Here is an 18,162-nt window from a genome sequence, read left to right as displayed (position 1 = left end):
AGAATAGTTTGGGCCCTTTTTGTGCTTGATTCATATTATGGGTCCATTTTGATGATTTTTGGCTCATTTGGTCTTTGGAGATGGTTCACGACCCAATATAAATCAAAGCATGAGTTTTATGGCTCATTAGGGCTAATTAAATTTGTTATGGCCCAATAAGGCTCATTAGAGATAAACTAGTCCATTCGAGGCTTTTGAGGCCCAAAATGTTAAGTTTCATGCAATTGGGTCCAATTAGGGTCCATTTAAGAGTTCTAAGCCCCAAAATTTGTCAAATTGGAAGCTTATTGGCCCATTAGGCCCAATAAGAAAATCCTAGTCCAAAATGGACTTAAACCGGGATTTTAGGGTTTCCAACTTTATTTGGCTATTTGAAGTGTTTGTATAGAGTATGTGATGAAACTTTGGTTGTTATTGAATAAGCATCATACATGCTTTCACAGTTTTGGTTCACATTGTTATCATTGTTGTTGTTACAAAGCATAAAATTTCTAGTTGTGACATAAGCTATGATTGCATAAAATCCTATTTGTCTCATACATAGAGCACGAACATGTGACGCTGACTTGATTTAAAGAACGAAAGGGAACAATACACCAATATTTATTATCAACATCCAGTTGCCCAACTCTATATGTGTTTTCTTCTGTAGTTTTTGTTATAGTCTCGTGGGTCAAATTGGTAATAGATTCGGTGTTCGGTCCATTCTTTTCTGAAAGTATCAAACATCTTTCTAGTATAAAATTGACCTGCTTTTGCTTCGATTGGATGCACTAAAGAAAGAACCGGTCTTGAGTTCATAGTCTTGAAGTCTTCATCTTCTTCAGCAGCCCTTTATGACTCAACTGCTTTGTCATATTGTACAACAAATTCATTCAACATGGTCCTCGAGTTAACAAATCCATCAAAAAATGAATTAATACTCTCACTTCGTCCGTTTGTGGTCATACCAACAAATAAAATATCCTTAAAAAAGGGTTTAGCCTAATGTATACGTTGGTTATACATGTCACTAAGCCAACAATTGCTTTCCAATTCATACTTAATACACATATCTTCCCATGTTGCTTCAAATTGTTCAATGGTGTCACTATTTATCCATTGTATGTGCGTCTCTTGAAAATCACTGTAACGGGAAACATATGGTCGAAGGTGCTCAATTTCATGCTTCCTGATACGCCATGAACAAAAGCGATGTCGAGTATTTGGAAACACTTTTTTATTTCATTGCCCATAGCTTTGTCTTGATCGTTAATAATTGCCTTCAGATATTTGCCAAACATATATTTGAGGAAATGTTCAAATAACCATTCAAATGTCTCTTCCTTTTCATTTTCAAGCAATGCTCCACCAAAAAGTATAGACTGTCCATGATGATTCACCCCAGTAAAGGGAGCAAAAGGCATCTTGAATTTGTTAGTCATATGAGTGACATCAAACACAACAACATCTCTGAAATTTGTATATGCATCTCTTGATCTACCATCAGCCCAGAAGATATTTCTAGGATACCCATCATCATACAAATCCACAAGAAAATACTGGTCACTGTCCACTAATGTTTTATCTTGAAAATGTTTTATATGTCCATTGAACTCATTTCATCTATGTTGTTTTCGATGCTCAGATAAAACATCGGCACATTGCTTTGAAGTTACATCAGCTACATTTGAGGTTTTCATTATATTAACAACCTTTTTAATCTGAGAAGGTTTCAACCCTGCTTGACCAAATTACACCATAAGAGATTTACCTTCTATTGAACGGTGGAAATTGCTATGAGGTCGATGCTTTATCACCTTCGTAGGTGTCATGGTCAAGTCGTGATTGTGTGTGTCATTAAATGAGTCCACCAACCATTTCCCGTCCTCCTGTCTTATTATTCGAAGCTTTGTTTGACATCCGGTTCTAACATCTCTACGATGTTTTTTCTCATTTTCACTTGAAGCATCTTTGTCCATCCTTTTGAAGCCTTCTTTGTTACATACATATATCTTCTGAAAATGCTCATTTGTTTTAGGATTTTTAATTGTGTCATCTCTGCGTATACCAAAGCCATACAAAAATGAATAATCATTATAAAATGTATAGGCATCATCGGGCGTATCAAAAACCTTTCCCATAATTCTTTCATCATTAACATCATCTTCGTCAAATTCAATGTTCCCATCGATACTATTTATTTTTTTTCACTAACATATGTTGCTTCCACATAATCATCTGTGTCAATATCTTTGGTTATATATGGTTCTATAGCTTGATTAGTTGCTTCGGCTTCACTCATTATGGCCTGCAATAGACAACAATGCATATTGAAACATTATACGTAAAAAATATATTAACAACCAACAATGAAAAACTAAAAAAAATCAAATACATTGGATATTTTACCGTTTTCAAAAAAATCGTTAACCAACCACAATGTCTACCTCTAGAAACAACAATGTCAAGAATAAAATCCCGGAACAAATACAGATTCAACAGCTAATGGAAAACACTATAAACAATAATGTCAACTATTAAAAATCAGAAAAACTTCAAAAAATACGTTTCAAGGAAAAAGTTGTTTGGAAGCACTTATTGTATTCAATTCTAGAAAAAACTTTTTGAAGGCTATACTGTTTGATTGAATCCAAATTCTTGAATTGAAACTTTTTAGTTTTTGTTCCGTTAATTGAGACTGGAGGAATATATCAAGTAAACTACAACAGCTATAACCCAATTTCATGAATTACAACTTCTTTTCAATGCGATTTAGAAGAAAATTAATGGGTGTTCCAAAATAAACATGATAAACTTAAAAATTGAGGAAATTGACCGACCTGGTTAGACAAGTGAACTGTAACAGGGGTGAAATTGACTTTGCTATTGTAAATTGCAATTTTTTTTACCGTGAATGGTTTTTTTTATGTGAATAACGATTAATGTTAATTCTGATAATATGTTTGCAATCGACTTTTGATGTTGTGAATTTGGTCTATTAAAAACCTCATAACAATACGATAATCATGGAAAGTTATATAATAATCGCACCCAATTTCGTGAATTCACAGTTTTTTATTTGAATTGTGATTTATTGGTATCGAGTAGTCTTTTTGCAATTGTAGGAAATCGCCGTTTTTTTTTCCTGTGAATTTATGTAGTCGATTTTTGTCACGACTATCATTCGAAAAAGGAGTAATTTGACTTGGATTTTACCATGAATAAGGAAACGTAGATTATTTTTAAGGAAATTATTCCTTTTTTTTAGAAAATTTAAACATTTAACAAATTTACGTAGTTTTGATTCATTGGGTACCTAACGTTATATATCCTTAAGGGTATATTCATTTTTTCCCATATATATATATAAAAGGAATGGTTATTTGGAAAACAAAAAATTTAAAAAAAAAACAAAAAAAAATTATAAAAATGCATAAAAAAATACTTAGAGATTACAAAACCTTTTTTTTTGAATTTTTTTATAAAAAATCACAGCTTTCTATACGAATTAGCTGAAAAAATTTTGAAACTTTTTTTTATACGAATTAGCAAATTTTAAGAAAAAACTGCGATTTTTTATAAAACAAATAAAAAAAAAAAGTTTTGTGATCTCTAAGTATTTTTTTTATGCATTTTTATGATTTTTAGGGTTTTTTGTTTTTCATAAAATCTAAACATATATAAACATAGTTTGTTAGTGTAGCAAGTAATATCTAAATATTTAAACAACAAAACAAACTTTGCACTTAATCCAACTGGATCCTACGTGTATAAAGGCTATCTGTTTTGACATGTTGCTTGACTCGTACGAAAAAAGATATATTTTGATATATCGATACTAAAGTTTATTTGATTTGATGATTTTTTGTGTGGAAAATAAGATAAAGATGATTTTTAAGAATTCTTAGAAATGTAGTTTTTGTTGTTTGGGAATTGATGTGGTTGTTCTTTTGGTATTGACAAAAATGCAACAATGGTCCGTGTGGTTTGTCATTTTTTGTGGATATGGTCCAAACCTTTTGAAAATTGGATTTTTGGTCCTTATTGAGAGGTTTGTGTGTGGAACAAGTCCCAGGAGTTAACCACCGTTTGTTTTTGGCTGTTAAACCCCTCACGTGCATTGCAGACGAGGGCATAAATGTATTTTTACTCAAGAGGATACAGATGAACCAAATTCATCGATGGAAGCTCCAGCGGTGGCTGATATCACGAGGGGAGGGAAGGGCGTCGATCTCCGGCGACCCTTGTGGGCTTAATCATCATCTGATCGGGAATGAAAAAAACGAACGGGTCAATCGGCGAGCACATCATGAGAGGGGAAGGAACAGGGCATATTGTCGATGATTTTGGGGGTGTTTGATGTTATGGAGCTGACTAGGAGCATCAGGAAACTTAAGAGGGTCATCGCCCTCCTGATCGCCGACAAACCTCCACTCGCCTCAGGTGGAGGTTCTTCGATTGCAAATGAAGAGGAAAGAGGGATGGAGAACGACGGTATCAGGGGTGTTTTGGGGTGATATTTTTCAGCAGGATGAGGAGGGGTAGCTCGTCGATGGTTCACCACAAAACCGCCACTACCGGTGGTGCTTAGCTGGACCGAAGAGAAAAAGAAGAATGGAAGTAGCGGGGGGTCTCGTCGGTCTGGTGTTCTGTGACAGCGAGGGAGGCCGAGGGTGAGAGGGTTGTTACAGGTTTAATCCAGTTGTTCCGTCTCTTTCTTTTCCGGTCACAATAATGGAAGGAAGATGGTGGTGGAGTTGTAGGAGACAACTGGTGGTGTTGGGGTTGCTGTGTGGTCGTGAGGGAAAGGGGGATTCCATGAGGTTCCTTCTTGTTTTGTTGCAGGTATACACGAGAACGAGAACCAATTTGTTCTTGGCTGGGAATGAAGATGCAAACAGACACAAATAATCAATCAATTTTTACTGTAAGGGTTCAATTGTTGTTGGTTGTTTGGATTGTGGATTTTATCATTGTTAATTTGTGGTTGAGTGTTTTTTTGATTGAGTGTTGGGTTGAAGAAACTGTTAACGTAATCTTTTTAATTGTGATGTACATAATTATTTATGCCCATTGTTTCCTCTTGAGTAAAAAGACATTTATGCCCTCGTGTGCAATGCACATGTGGGGTTTAACAGCCAAAAACAAACGGCGGTTAACTCTAGGGACATGTTCCACACACAAACCTCTCAATAAGGACCAAAAATCCAATTTTCAAAAGGTTTGGACCATATCCACAAAAAATGACAAACCATAGGGACCATTTTTGCATTTTTGTCTTTGGTATTTGGGGTGATGGAAAGGGCAGTTTGGGTATTAAAGGAGAAAATTTGTTGATGGTCACTCATCTCCGTTGACGCGTCACACCTCCTTATTTTACGAGCCTCTCTTTCTACCTCTCCTCTCCCTCCCTCACTTTTAGATCGATCGATCGCTCTCCACAAACCTTCTCTCTCAGCCTCAGGTAAACTCTAAATCCAAATCTAAATCTAAATCTGAATCTGAATCTGAATCTTCGTTTCTCGGTTCTCATTTCTCAATTCTCTCTCGGATCAAATCGCCTATACGTTGAATTCAGAGTTTGTTAATCGCAGGTTATCATCTTATGGTGCTAATCGATTGAACAGTTTGTTTCTGATTTTTGTTTTGTTGCTATTGAGAGCTTCTTTTTTTTGATGAAATTCTCTTAGTTACTTGAAATTCCACTTTTTTTAACGAGTGTTGTCTTCTAAATTGGCGATTTCGTTAATCGGATTAGGGCTCGATTTACGCATTCTAAATTCTAATTTAAGGTTTGAAGATATTGTTTTCCGATCTGAATATTTTAGGTTGGAGAGGTTGATATGTATAACATCGTTGTTTATTATAAGTAACTATTTTGTTAAAGCGTGAATCTAGATCGTAGCTTTTGCTTCTGTATTGGTAGGCTTTTGATTCAATGCAGTGGTGGTCGTTCATTCTCATTAGATCTATCATGCTATGTTTCATCTGGACGATTGTCGGTTTCATGTGTGTAATTTAGATTTTAAGAGTTTGATCTGTTATTTGTTTGAATCACAACATGTTTAACGACATTTTGTGACATTTCTATGCTCCTCTTATTTTCTTACTTGAGGTGCTTGGGGATCCGTTTAATTATCTCGATTGATTGAACCAAACAGAAGTATCCGTCCACAAGTATGATTTGCTTAAGCAGATTTCTGTTTGAAAATCCGACTGCCATATGTCTCTGATCTGAAAATTATTGGCTTCATAAAAAGATCCATTCCTTCAATCTTCATGGCGTCATATAGTATTTGTTCAGACCTAAATCTGGATCCTTTGCAACTTTGAATGATGATTTAGAAACTAGTTCATCCCTGAAGCATCTTGTATTTACCACAAACAATCTGAAGATATCTAGTGTTTTGTTGTGTGTTGTGTAGGGATCCTCATCAGATAAAAGATGGGGCTTACATTCACCAAACTCTTCAGCCGGTTGTTTGCCAAGAAAGAGATGCGTATATTGATGGTGGGTCTCGATGCAGCTGGTAAGACCACCATTTTGTACAAGCTCAAGCTTGGCGAGATTGTCACAACAATCCCTACCATTGGTATGTATATGTAATAGTATGTCTTTTTTTTTTTTTTTAATTAAATATTTCCCAAGTATAACCTTGTGTTACTTTAGTAATTAATAATATCAACCACTAATTGTTGTTTTTTTCTTCAGGATTTAACGTGGAGACTGTTGAGTACAAAAACATAAGCTTCACAGTTTGGGATGTGGGGGGTCAAGACAAGGTATAATAAATGTTTCTAGATTTCTTGACCTCGATATATACACACATATCTATTTATGATGATGAATTGAATGAATGGTGCAGATTCGTCCACTATGGAGGCACTATTTCCAGAACACACAGGGTCTTATCTTTGTGGTTGATAGCAATGACAGGGATAGAGTTGTTGAGGCAAGAGATGAGTTGCACAGGATGTTGAATGAAGTAAGTTTTTTTATTTTTATTTTATTTTTAAGTATCTTGTGGGTATTAAAATTGTTACAAGAAATCAAACCTTTGTAATGTTTTATAATGAAAGATATTTGATTTGATTGTAGGATGAGCTAAGAGATGCAGTTCTCCTTGTATTTGCTAACAAACAAGATCTGCCAAACGCAATGAATGCTGCTGAAATCACTGATAAGCTTGGCCTCCACTCCCTCCGACAACGCCACTGGTAAATAAATTGCAACATCTTATTATTATATTGACTCTAAAATCACATATGCTCTTTTTTTGTGAATACGTTATAATAGCATAAAAATATATTACATGTTTTTTTTTTCTTTTTGTATAAGTTTTAATAAAAGCTCATTTGTTTTTGCAGGTACATCCAGAGCACCTGTGCTACTTCTGGGGAAGGACTTTATGAGGGTTTGGACTGGCTCTCCAACAACATTGCTAACAAGGTAATTTATTTCTATAACATATTTCTTTACCAAAAAAACACTGGAGTTTGTTTACTTTTAAACACTCATTTTTTTAAACAACGCTTTTTTTTTTTTTTTTGACATTTTTGCAACCGTCGTTAAAAATGAACGCATCATGTTGTGGCCTTGTGGGTGTTCTTTTATTTATTTATTATAGTTATAATGTATTATGGTGATGGTGCAATTTTGACATTATTTGGTGATGATTTAAACAGGCATGATCTGAGGAGGTGATTGTATTTTGAGGAGGCAGGCAAGTTTTGCTTTTTGTATGGTCAGTCACTTTGGTGTTCTCGTTCTTCTGTCTGTGATGTAGAGGTTCGAGAGGTTATGAAACATTATGTTAAAAAAGGCTTTTTTTTATTATTATTATTATTTTTTTGCATTTAAATATAGGACAGTTATGGAACATGTATGATACGATGTTTGGTTGGATTGCTGCAAGTATTTTAAAGGTATTATATGTATGTCTGTTTTTTTGTCTTGTTTCTAGGTTTTGACTTTTGAGTTTTAATTAATCACTTTAAACACAGATTTATTAATGTCAGATTTATATGCTTTTCAAAAAAAATACTAATCCCTATTTTTTATTTTTATTTTTATTTTGTATAAGCAAAACAATTTGAGTATTTGTTGGTCCAATAGCAATCAAAGCCAACCCAAATACTTTATTAAAAACACTTTTTTATTAGACAACATTAACAATATTAAAGAAATTTATAGCAATTTATTATAACTTTATAGCAATTTGAAAAAAAATCAAGATTTTAGTATTGTAAAATTATATATTTCTTTAAAAATTAAAGTTTAAGTAATACTATAAATTAAGCTTTGTTAAAAGAAATTTAATTAATCACCAATGTGGTGATAAAATTGTGAGAGCAAGTTGCACGCTGCACAGTCGACTCCCAGGTGTGGTAATAAGACTTCTAAAATTAAGTTCTTTTGGCAACTAACGACATGTTGAAATTGGATATAATTAGAATTGCTAGCCTTCGAATCAATTCTAAAAACCATGGAGCTCATCTAAATTGCAAAGATTGTGATTTATCTGGGATAAATTTATCCGATGCAATTTTAGACTTTATCTAAATTGCAAAGAGCGATGTAATCGTCTTCATTTTGGAAACTTCCTATCAGCTGTTGGAACTGTTATATGTATTAGCTTTCGTTAAGTTGATTAACATTATAGTTATTTAGCCGTTAAGTATGCACTATAATGACTGACCAAACTTTGTCTAAAAAACTAGTGTTTAAGATTACCCAAACTTTCTTCGCATAAAAACAATTTAAGAAGTTGGTTGAAAAAAAGAAGCTGCATCCATTTAATGTTGCACTTTTTAGTCAGTTCATCCCTTTCTTTTCCAGCTGATATTTTTTTTACCAAATTAATACTATCCATTATAGATAATACATATTGAACAGCATTACCACCTCTAATTTGATGCACAATTTTTTGAGAAGCAAATTAGCGTCAACTTGAATCGTAAACATTATAATAATTGAGTATATTTTCTAAGTACAATGCTACATGGTATATTTTATATTGAAAGAAGAGTTGATAATGGAAATTGTAGACGTATTTATTCTATAGATCAAAAGCAGAAAAGCTTACCTCATCTTCATATTCTTCTGGTTCCTGAAAGCATTCATCATTAAAAAGAAGAGGTGCAGACTCTCTGGTTCTCTTATTAGTCTGAGGTTGTCTGTCATTCTGGTCTATAATTGAAGTAAGCCTCTGTTTGATGTTATCTTCAATGGATTCTGATTCTTCATCATCATGAGAAGAATGTATGCCAAGCAGAGAAGCACATTCTCCTTTAAATTTCAAGTCATTTGAGGTTGAAATCAGGCTTGCAATTGTTTTCGCAAGCTCTGGAGCATAACTGCGAATCTAACATAACAAACAAAACACACTCTTACAAATTTAGTCCCTGTGGTTTCTCAAAAATTACAGACTCGGAAATTTTTAACCTTTTCCTCATGCATAGACCCCATTAAATGACCATTTTAATTCTTAAATTTTAACCCTGCTTATACAAAACAAAAGCATCTTTTCTGGTTTAAAAAAAAAAAAAAAGGTTAAATGTACCTTAACTGCATGTGCACTGAGAAGAACTCCAGCATTCTTGTCCTTTAAGTCATTCAATGCAAGCTTCACAGCTTTCTTAACAAGATTTCCATCAACATTCACACGCTTGGTAAACGTTAAGAAAATACAAAGAAAAAAAAATACAAAAGGGTAAAAAGAATAAAGAAAAAAGGTAATTTATGGATATTTGTTATGATGAGAGTGGATGGCAATGTCAATATGACAATCTTGTGGCAAATTGTCCCATTCAATAAAAGCACAACCATCTTCATCTGATATGGATTTTATGCTTAGTCCATAGCTTTTCCAATCCATGGTTTTTAATGCTTTTAATAATGGTTGAGAAGTTATTCCAGGTGAGAAATCATTGAAGTATAAAACCTGAAATGCAAGTAGTCATAAAAACTTCTTACAAATAGGAAGCAAAAGATTGAAAATGCAATGTTTAGTCAAAGGAAAATCTTGTGTTTCATATTTTTGAAACAATTAGAGAGACATGAATCTGACCTCGGTTTTACTACCACATGCCCTGAAACAGGATGGATCCATCATCATCTCTGATAAGTCACTGATTATAACCACAGCTTCTATTGTTGTTTCAGTATTCCTATAACTTTTGTAGACCTCCCCACTTCCTACTTTCAAGTGATCCCTAACAAAAAAATCAATAATGCAACAGAATGAAAATGTGTGGTCAATAATAATCAGCTTAACAAGATCTTATCCACATACAACTTACTCGATTGTAAAGCAAGAATTGCATATACTATCTTTTTTATTCCCATGCTTGAGAACATAATCCACAAGGCCTGACTTAAGGCATTCAGCATTTGCTTCTGAAGGTAAATCAATGCACTCATTTGCCACTATAACATTTGCACATTGGTGCTCAGGAAATTCTCCCTTGTCAACAATCAGTTCAATTCCAACCTTCTGATAAAACAAAAACAAATAAGTAAAATATAAAGTAGAGTCATTCAGATTGAAGAATGAACAACAATAGTTATAACAGTTTTTTCAAGAAAAATGATACTCACAGGAATCTTCATAATGAGCATCTGCAGAATTGATCATACAAACAACACAGAAAGAAAAATATTAGGTGATGTAGCCAAAAAGAATAAAAGATTATTGGGTCATTGCATTGTTGATATGAAACAACTAACCTTCTTGAAAAAGCAAGTAATGTCTTCTAGTAAAACATCAATACTATGAAATGTTGAGAATGATACTTCAGTGCCACTGGAAGAAAGCAATCAAGAAATGAATGTCTGGATGGTTTTGGAATTAAACTAACTTAAAAGACTTGTTGCTAATAGCATGCCTGAATGTTGCTCCATTTTTGGGGGTTAGAGGTAATGTTGCTAGCCTTTTTGTGCAATCTTTTTGTTTTAGATCTATATTGTAGTGAAATATTTCATTATCGCAAACTCCTGTAAAGTTCAAAAGATGACCAAATAAATCTCTCTAAATGCACTAGTTAAATTTAAATCAACAAATGTAATCCAAGAAGAATGATACTTACTGGTAGTGGCGATTGATATAACTCCATCTGCATGGAATAGCAAAAGCTGCTCATCAGTTGATTATTATGTAACAGATTGAAAGAGATCTCCAAGATTTTATGTTAGATTTTCTAAAAAGTAGCAGGTATCAATAGTTCAGAGAACTTTGTAGATCTAAATGGATGGAATCAATCACTTCCTTCCACACTCTTATAATAAGAAGTTAAAAACAAAATGGCATGATGATGTTCAGTATGATCTTCAGTAAACAAGTTACAAATGTAACATATTCTTTGAGAGATCTAGAAATCGTAGATACTGCCAATTTAAGTTCTTACCATGTATCTGATTCAATGATGAATCACTTAGATACTTCACATCCTGAAACTCCTCCAAGCAGCTTCCAACTCCCGTGTCAGAAACTAGTCATATCATGAAGCCAAACAAACTCCTCAGGCTACCTTAGATGTCATAGTTAATGGTTAAAAACATCAAAGCAAAAATATTATCATAACAAAAGAGATAATAAACTGATGACGAGAAAGACAAACTCGTAGGTATAATAATCGATCTATAAAATGCAAGTTCGATGATTCTATGATCAGCCAAGTTATTATATAGATCTACATAAGTTAAAGCTAAATTCAAACTAATATACACAGAATCAGAGATAGCGAAGTACTTGAGATACGAACTAAAGGAGGATTGGCAGGTGGAAACGATTTCAAACCGACGGATAATCGACAAAGCTCCCCTGACATACGACATCGCTGAATCGCCGACGAAATCAACTGGAATAATGTTTGCACAGATGTAATTAAAATCGTAACTGTAAAACTTGAATTGGGATGGAAATCGAAAGCAATTAAAATTACATGTCGGCAGAGATTTCTGACAGACGAAGCGTCCATATGATAAACCTATGTGAAAGCTTGATTCAAAAAAGGAAACTGAGAGCAATCAATAGAATTTGAGGTTCCTTGAATCTCGCAACTAAAACAACGAGTTTGTATTTTGTTTTATGAAAAGATGCAAAAACCTAACGGAAATCTTTTGACGATAGAAGTAAGTAATTCCCGCGAAAAAGAATAGTGTTGTTGCAATTTCGAGATTTTTGGAGCTATAGTAGGGTTTCGGGTGGTAGATTCTGGTGATTGGTTAAATTTGTGAAATCAAAGAGTTTTTTAAATTAGGTTAAAGTTTTTTTTTTTTTAATGTGTTGTATACTTAATAACACTTTAGTCTTGCTTCATTATAAACAAAATTTATTTATGTGGCTAGTAAAAAGCTAATTTAACATGTACAATTCGCAATGAAAGGAAATTGAGTTTAGAAAAAGAAAACACGTCTTTTAAGGTTTGAGAAGGACCTTTGCTTTCTGACGAAAAAATAATTGAATGAAAGAAGATAATTTGTTTCTTAAAGCATCAAACACCCCCAAATATCATGGTTGCATAATCTCTCTCATCATATACTTATAGAATATACAAGTAACCAATTCCTTGATTTCACAAATTAAACTTTCATCATCGACATTCGACACCACAACACAAGCCTAACCTAGTTGAATGTTGATGATATATTTTAATTAGGACATGTACACTTCAACACCAACACTTTTCACAACTTGACATACAGGACAAACATTCACACCTCTACTATCACAATCTTTACACAAACTCAAATGCCTACATGGCATCACAAGAATACACACCTCCTTCACCTTACACGCTCTGCATATCATAACACCATTATGATTATGATTATCAAACTTTCCAAGGTAATTATTTGGATCAATAGAAGACACAGCATCATTTTCAAGATCCGTATTATCACCAAATCCTTCTTTTATTTGTTGCTCGTTTCCTTGCGCTAATGCTTGCTGAAGATTTGCTCTCAACATATTGGCTATTGATTCGTTGTATTTTGCTCTGTAGTGCCAATTTTGGGCTTCGTTTGCCACCTGTTTTATTCTTTCCACAAGATCCTTATTTTTACGGTTTATGGCTTCAATCTCAAGATCTTTTTCGCGTATCTTTTTGTCTATTCCTTTACTAATGGAAGTTAGGAATGAAGCCATGTGTCTCTGTCGTATGTCCTTCACTCCTTTCACCATATTTTCTCCCTGTTGAATATCAGTATTTCAAAGTTAGGGGGGGATGTAAATAGAAGCCCAAATGAGATTAAAGTGATAAATAGAGAATCAAATTAGTAGTACCTGAAGCAGAATGTATCTTTCAAGTTCTTCATTCTGTCGATCAAGTTCAGTTGTGACACTATCACCAAAAGAAGACATAAGTGGTGTTGCTCCAGTCATGCTTCCACTTGCTGAAGTGATTGAGGAGTTTCTCTCCTCATCATCATATGATAATTTTAAACCGGTAGATACAGTATGTGGGTTTGGAATGCTTGATGGGCGATCAGATTCTTCATTGTAAAAATTCTGGTTCAATGATATCTGAAGCTTTTTCTGCATTAAATTAGTATCAGCTTCTCTTGATCGTTTATTGGGCCGAAAGGCAGGGCTGTTATGCTCTCTACCAGAATAATTTACTGGATCAACATGATGTGTGGCTGGAACTGTCATATCAAAAAAAAAAAAAAAAAAAAAAGATCAGATAAAAGTGATTCATTAATCTTTATGTTAGAAAGTTAGAATGATGGAAACTCACCATTTCCAAATAGCTGCAATTGGTTTGAAGGATACTGGAAGAGGTTCTCATCAAGAAAGATAGGGACTAATGAATTGGTGTTGCTTCCTCCCAACATCTTTCAAAAAAACAGTACTCAGTCAATCGGATCTACAATACAATAATGGGGAAATCAGTTATAGATTATGAATTGAAATTCGTTGCCAATGCTAAAATCAATGTCTTTATTGCATAGAGCAGTTTATGCACACAGGGCAGCAACATAAGATTCCACACAGATATTTCAGAATTTGAAGGTCGAATAGTGATGATTTTTGTATATATGCACAATTCTGAACCTAAAAGTCACAACTCAGGGGTACTAGATCACCGCGATTACAAAAAAAAAGTCAGTTGTAAGCGGTTTCTTCAAGGAGGTAACTAGGTATATACTCATGAAAAAATTAAACTATATATAGTGTTGTATGACAAAATCCAGCCAAGAGCTAACGCGTCATAAGTACAGAAAAAATCAAACTATCGCGCAAGTTGCCATTGACCACAGAATGTATAATGTCGGCAAAATGAACACCGTGTGGGGAAAATAGCGTGATCGGAGACTGCTGGAAAGTAAATCAGAAACCAGATCCCTACCCCAACAGCAAAACATAGAACCGAAAACCACACAGCATCCTAAAAGAATGAGGAGTCGAAATTACAAAAAATGCAACATTCCACGAACACGCTAAAACACATATCAAGCATTTGAAAATCAAAATCCGTGAAAGAGGAACCAATCAATCCGACGATCAACAGAATAGCACTCAAAAACTACCTCAGATATCAAGAAAACTTGCTGTATCCTACAAAATCACAAGCAGGAAGACTACAAAACACGAAAATCATTACTTGAACCATTTCAACACACGAACCACCATCACTACCACTACAACAAGAAGAAGAAATCGAAAAACAGAAGAGAAATTCAGAAACGGAGATACCATACCTCGAAACGATGAGCGATCTGATAGAAGCGTATAATCTAATACAATTGGAGATTTCTAGAGAGAGAGAAAGTTATGGAAGTATAGAGAGAGAAGGAAAGTAACTGATTGAAGAAGTGGTATGGCATAGGGAAAGGTGATGGGGGAGAAATAATTGAACGGTGCGGTGGTGGTTACGCAAACATGGAGAAGATGATGGATGGAGGTTGAGAAATAAAAATTCTAATTTTTGTTTTAAATGTTTTTTATATTTAATTTTTAAATAAATAAAAAGCTGAAAAATACGTAGATGGTGGGATCCACAGAACACGCGACCCAGCAAATTTCTGGAATCACGCTCCTCGATTCATCTCTCTCTCTCTCTTTGACTTTTTATTTGGACGTGATATGTTTTGAATGTTTTTTAATTTTATTTATTTTTTAGAGGCATGTTAGATAAGTATTCTGTATCCTTTACATTTATAATTTTGGAGATTTTCAATTTATATGTATATATGTGTATATGAATATACAGATTAGATTGAAGATGTTGATATTTTTTTTTTAATACGCAACAAACATCATATTAAAAACAATAAATTAGCACAAAGTTAGAAGAAAAACCAATTAAAATTGTTTAGAGAATTTTATAAGCAACACTTAGTATTTCTAGTTGAATACCAAAGAGAAAAGAATTCTTTTAGGTTTTGGAGAGTGGTTGGCATATAGCTCGGCAACCATGACATATACCGTTTCCCGACAGTGGCATACTGAGCAAACATGGATCAAACGACATTGTATTGCCAAGGGGAGAGAGATAGAGAGAGAGAGAAGGTTTACACTATTTTTTCTTTCTAATTTTACCAACTTGACCAGGGGCGGATTTAGGGGGGTCACCGGTGGCACCGGCAACCCCTAACTTGTCCGGCCGTAGTGGAAAAAATTTCGAAAATTCTTAAAATTTTTATTTTTCTACTATCGTGCTAACCCCTGACTTTTCTGGGTACTCTCTACTGAGAAATTCTAAGTCCGCCCCTAAATTTAACCCACATCTTGAAAATGGCATGTCATTTATGTTGTGTGGCAAAATTGATATGGAAGGCGGTTTGTGGCTTCAAAAATAATGTGACACCATGACATAATCAGATCCATTCCCTCCGGCCTTATAGAATCAAAATTTAAATCTTTTCTAAGTATCTCATATTAAAAAACTTTATCATTTCTAAACTTCCATAAATACACTATAACACAATTCATAGCGTCATTAATGTTCTTTTTTTCACCACTTCAAAAATAATCAATCCCCAAAAAGATATCAACCACGGAATTGAAAGCAACCAAATTCATATCTAACCATGTAAAATTGCATTCCAGTTCTAACAACTATTTCACATCTAACAAACAAATGGTCAAGTTGCTCATTCTCCAAAGAACAAATTTCTCTCCGATCAAGATTCCAAGCAGCAGGAATATCAATTCCTCTCTGATCGAGCATAAGGTAGAAGGAATATTTATTCCTCTTTGATCAAAATTCCAAGTAGTAGGGATTTTATCCAATAAGTTAGCCAAATAAGAATATTTACCTTCTTAGGAATATACCGATTCCAACGAGTTTGAGATTGAATAACTGGAAAAACTTTATCATCGATCCATCTTCTAGTTTATCCCACTGAAAAAGTTCTAGAGTTACCAATATCCCACCACCATTTATCTTTTTCATTACTAAGCTTGATACCATGTAACATATCACATGGTTAGAGAATTGCAAAGCTTCCTCTCCTCCTCTAATTGTCTTCGTCAAACCCAACATCTTTCATGACCTATCAACCGATCAGAAAAGAACACAATCTTTTATATTTTCTAAATCAAACAACCTTGGAAATAAACTAGAAAGAAGATGATCTCCAACCCACACTTCAGTCCAAAATCTAGTCTAAGCACCATTACCCATTTTTTTTTCTTTATCACCGAAGGCAATAACACTTTCTTATCCTCTAATTTAGTCGAGGGCACAATAATTTTTGACCAATGACCATCACTACAAAGTTAGAGGCCAAAAACTCTAACCCACCTCTAATACCATAAATATTTTTATTAGTTGCACACAAATCAAATTACTATTATTCAAAAAAAAAACATCACCTTCATTTTGTTAACCAATGAAAGACTAAAAGCCATAAGACTTTCCAATATATATATCCAAACTAGGGGTGTGCAATATACCGTACGTCCACACCACACCGCACCAAACTGCACTACACAATGCGGTTATGAACATTTAGGTTTGGTTTGCGGTTTATAGTTACACAATCATGGTTCAAACTGCACCGCACCGCACCGCATTATATATATATTACATGATTTTAACTTTAATTATACTTGGCAACGTTAGTTTATTGATGCTTTTAACGATAAAAAAATTATTAGTACTACACAAACGAGTCAAAGCACACAATAGTACATATGCTTAGCAATATTAGTTTATCAATGTTTTTAACTCTAAAAATTTACTAGTAATAAACAAATGAGTCAAAGTACGCAACATTCATATGCTTGATTGTGTTTATATTACCCAATATCAATCGTGAGTTTTAAAAAAAGTTATATCTAATATAATTCAAATTTTATCAACGATATATTATATTGATAACCTAAGTTGTGATTTTTAAGGCTTTAAAAAATAATCTTGCAAAATTATTAATGTATAAGACAAAACAAAATATAATTATAGAGAATATTCTACAAGTCTTAAATTAAATTTAGTATTTATGTTTTCAAAACCGCACAAAAACCGCAAAATCGTCTGCATAAAACCGCACCGCATAATGCGGTTTAGAACCTTTGCGGTGTGGTTTGTGGTTTTCGAAAATCTCAAACCACATATGCGGTGCGGTTTGCAGTTTTGAGTCATTGAGTGTAAACCGCATCGCAAACACCCCTAATCCAAACCACTGTTATGTTTTCCAAAATTAAATCTCATTTCGCCCAAGCCATCTTTTTTTTTCTATCATCATTGTCACCCCAAAAAAAAATTCCGTTCGAATTCGAACTCTTTAGTCATTTTAACCGGTATCAAAAATGAACATATAATACAAATCCAATGAATAACAAGTCTCCTAAAAAAATCATTTACTTTTATAAGATGTCAACGTAGTATATCGCGTCAATAAATAAATTCAATAACATGTACTAGAAAAAATAGTAAATTAAGTAGTATCAATAAAGTTGCATAGAAATATAAAGTAAAACTGAAAAAAAAAATTAAGATCTTTTTACTAGTTTCACTCTAAAAATATAAAAGCATATGAAAATTAAGTCATGGAGGTAAATTTGGGAAAAACAAAAAAGATAAAACGGATAAAATTAGGTACATATTAGGGTTTTATGTCATAGAAATATTGAATAACTTATGAAAACAAATGAAAACCTTGCTGGCCAACCCACCTCTAATATAACCAATACCTGTTATATATACCATATACCATATAGAATACTATAT

General features: G+C 33.6%; 3 protein-coding genes across 6 annotated transcripts; 1 reads left to right on the top strand and 2 right to left on the bottom strand.

Annotated features, from left to right (window-relative positions):
- Positions 1–1,643: 1,643 nt before the first annotated feature.
- LOC145100993 (type 2 DNA topoisomerase 6 subunit B-like) lies at positions 1,644–12,182 on the bottom strand. The gene is made up of 13 exons (XM_079038149.1): positions 11,926–12,182; positions 11,733–11,841; positions 11,389–11,472; positions 11,071–11,097; positions 10,870–10,978; positions 10,712–10,787; positions 10,583–10,603; positions 10,285–10,478; positions 10,053–10,197; positions 9,736–9,926; positions 9,546–9,654; positions 9,069–9,347; positions 1,644–2,290 (listed from the first exon to the last, which is right to left on the bottom strand). The coding sequence occupies exons 1-13, from the start codon at positions 11,959–11,961 to the stop codon at positions 2,180–2,182; spliced, it is 1,491 nt and encodes a 496-aa protein (XP_078894275.1). The 5' UTR covers positions 11,962–12,182; the 3' UTR covers positions 1,644–2,179.
- Positions 5,291–7,937, top strand: LOC145100995 (ADP-ribosylation factor 2). Of its 3 annotated transcripts, none has more exons than XM_079038152.1 (7): positions 5,291–5,446; positions 6,408–6,575; positions 6,695–6,765; positions 6,849–6,968; positions 7,082–7,200; positions 7,351–7,432; positions 7,669–7,937. In XM_079038152.1, the coding sequence occupies exons 2-7, from the start codon at positions 6,428–6,430 to the stop codon at positions 7,672–7,674; spliced, it is 546 nt and encodes a 181-aa protein (XP_078894278.1). In that variant the 5' UTR covers positions 5,291–5,446; positions 6,408–6,427; the 3' UTR covers positions 7,675–7,937. The 3 variants fall into 3 exon arrangements, with proteins under 3 accessions (XP_078894278.1, XP_078894280.1, XP_078894279.1); XM_079038154.1 differs by having other exon boundaries at positions 5,330–5,446; positions 6,386–6,575; XM_079038153.1 differs by lacking the exon at positions 5,291–5,446 and adding an exon at positions 5,454–5,576.
- A 318-nt stretch (positions 12,183–12,500) lies between the features above and the next one.
- On the bottom strand, positions 12,501–14,958 carry LOC145100994 (BOI-related E3 ubiquitin-protein ligase 1-like). 2 transcript variants are annotated; one of them, XM_079038150.1, is made up of 4 exons: positions 14,687–14,958; positions 13,723–13,851; positions 13,269–13,630; positions 12,501–13,175 (listed from the first exon to the last, which is right to left on the bottom strand). In XM_079038150.1, the coding sequence occupies exons 2-4, from the start codon at positions 13,817–13,819 to the stop codon at positions 12,639–12,641; spliced, it is 996 nt and encodes a 331-aa protein (XP_078894276.1). In that variant the 5' UTR covers positions 13,820–13,851; positions 14,687–14,958; the 3' UTR covers positions 12,501–12,638. The 2 variants fall into 2 exon arrangements, with proteins under 2 accessions (XP_078894276.1, XP_078894277.1); XM_079038151.1 differs by lacking the exon at positions 14,687–14,958 and having other exon boundaries at positions 13,723–14,493.
- Between the last annotated feature and the right edge of the window lie 3,204 nt (positions 14,959–18,162).

The sequence above is a fragment of the Lactuca serriola genome, chromosome 4, assembly GCF_051521515.1.
Source record: "Lactuca serriola cultivar US96UC23 chromosome 4, Lser_US96UC23_V15, whole genome shotgun sequence".
Classification (NCBI taxonomy): domain Eukaryota; kingdom Viridiplantae; phylum Streptophyta; class Magnoliopsida; order Asterales; family Asteraceae; genus Lactuca; species Lactuca serriola.
Note: the sequence above shows the minus strand (reverse complement) of the source record. Positions and strands in the feature narration are given on the sequence as shown.

Coding starts and splice junctions, on each gene's coding strand:
- LOC145100995 (XM_079038152.1), top strand. CDS start 6,428: ATGGGGCTTACATTCACCAAACTCTTCAGCCGGTTGTTTGCCAAGAAA. Junction 6,576..6,694: donor CACAACAATCCCTACCATTG/GTATGTATATGT, acceptor TTTTTTCTTCAG/GATTTAACGTGGAGACTGTT. Junction 7,201..7,350: donor TCCCTCCGACAACGCCACTG/GTAAATAAATTG, acceptor TTGTTTTTGCAG/GTACATCCAGAGCACCTGTG.
- LOC145100993 (XM_079038149.1), bottom strand. CDS start 11,961: ATGGACGCTTCGTCTGTCAGAAATCTCTGCCGACAT. Junction 11,842..11,925: donor TCAGAAATCTCTGCCGACAT/GTAATTTTAATT, acceptor ACATTATTCCAG/TTGATTTCGTCGGCGATTCA. Junction 10,788..10,869: donor AAAAATGGAGCAACATTCAG/GCATGCTATTAG, acceptor GCTTTCTTCCAG/TGGCACTGAAGTATCATTCT.
- LOC145100994 (XM_079038150.1), bottom strand. CDS start 13,819: ATGTTGGGAGGAAGCAACACCAATTCATTAGTCCCTATCTTTCTTGAT. Junction 13,631..13,722: donor ATTGCAGCTATTTGGAAATG/GTGAGTTTCCAT, acceptor TTGATATGACAG/TTCCAGCCACACATCATGTT. Junction 13,176..13,268: donor AAAGATACATTCTGCTTCAG/GTACTACTAATT, acceptor GATATTCAACAG/GGAGAAAATATGGTGAAAGG.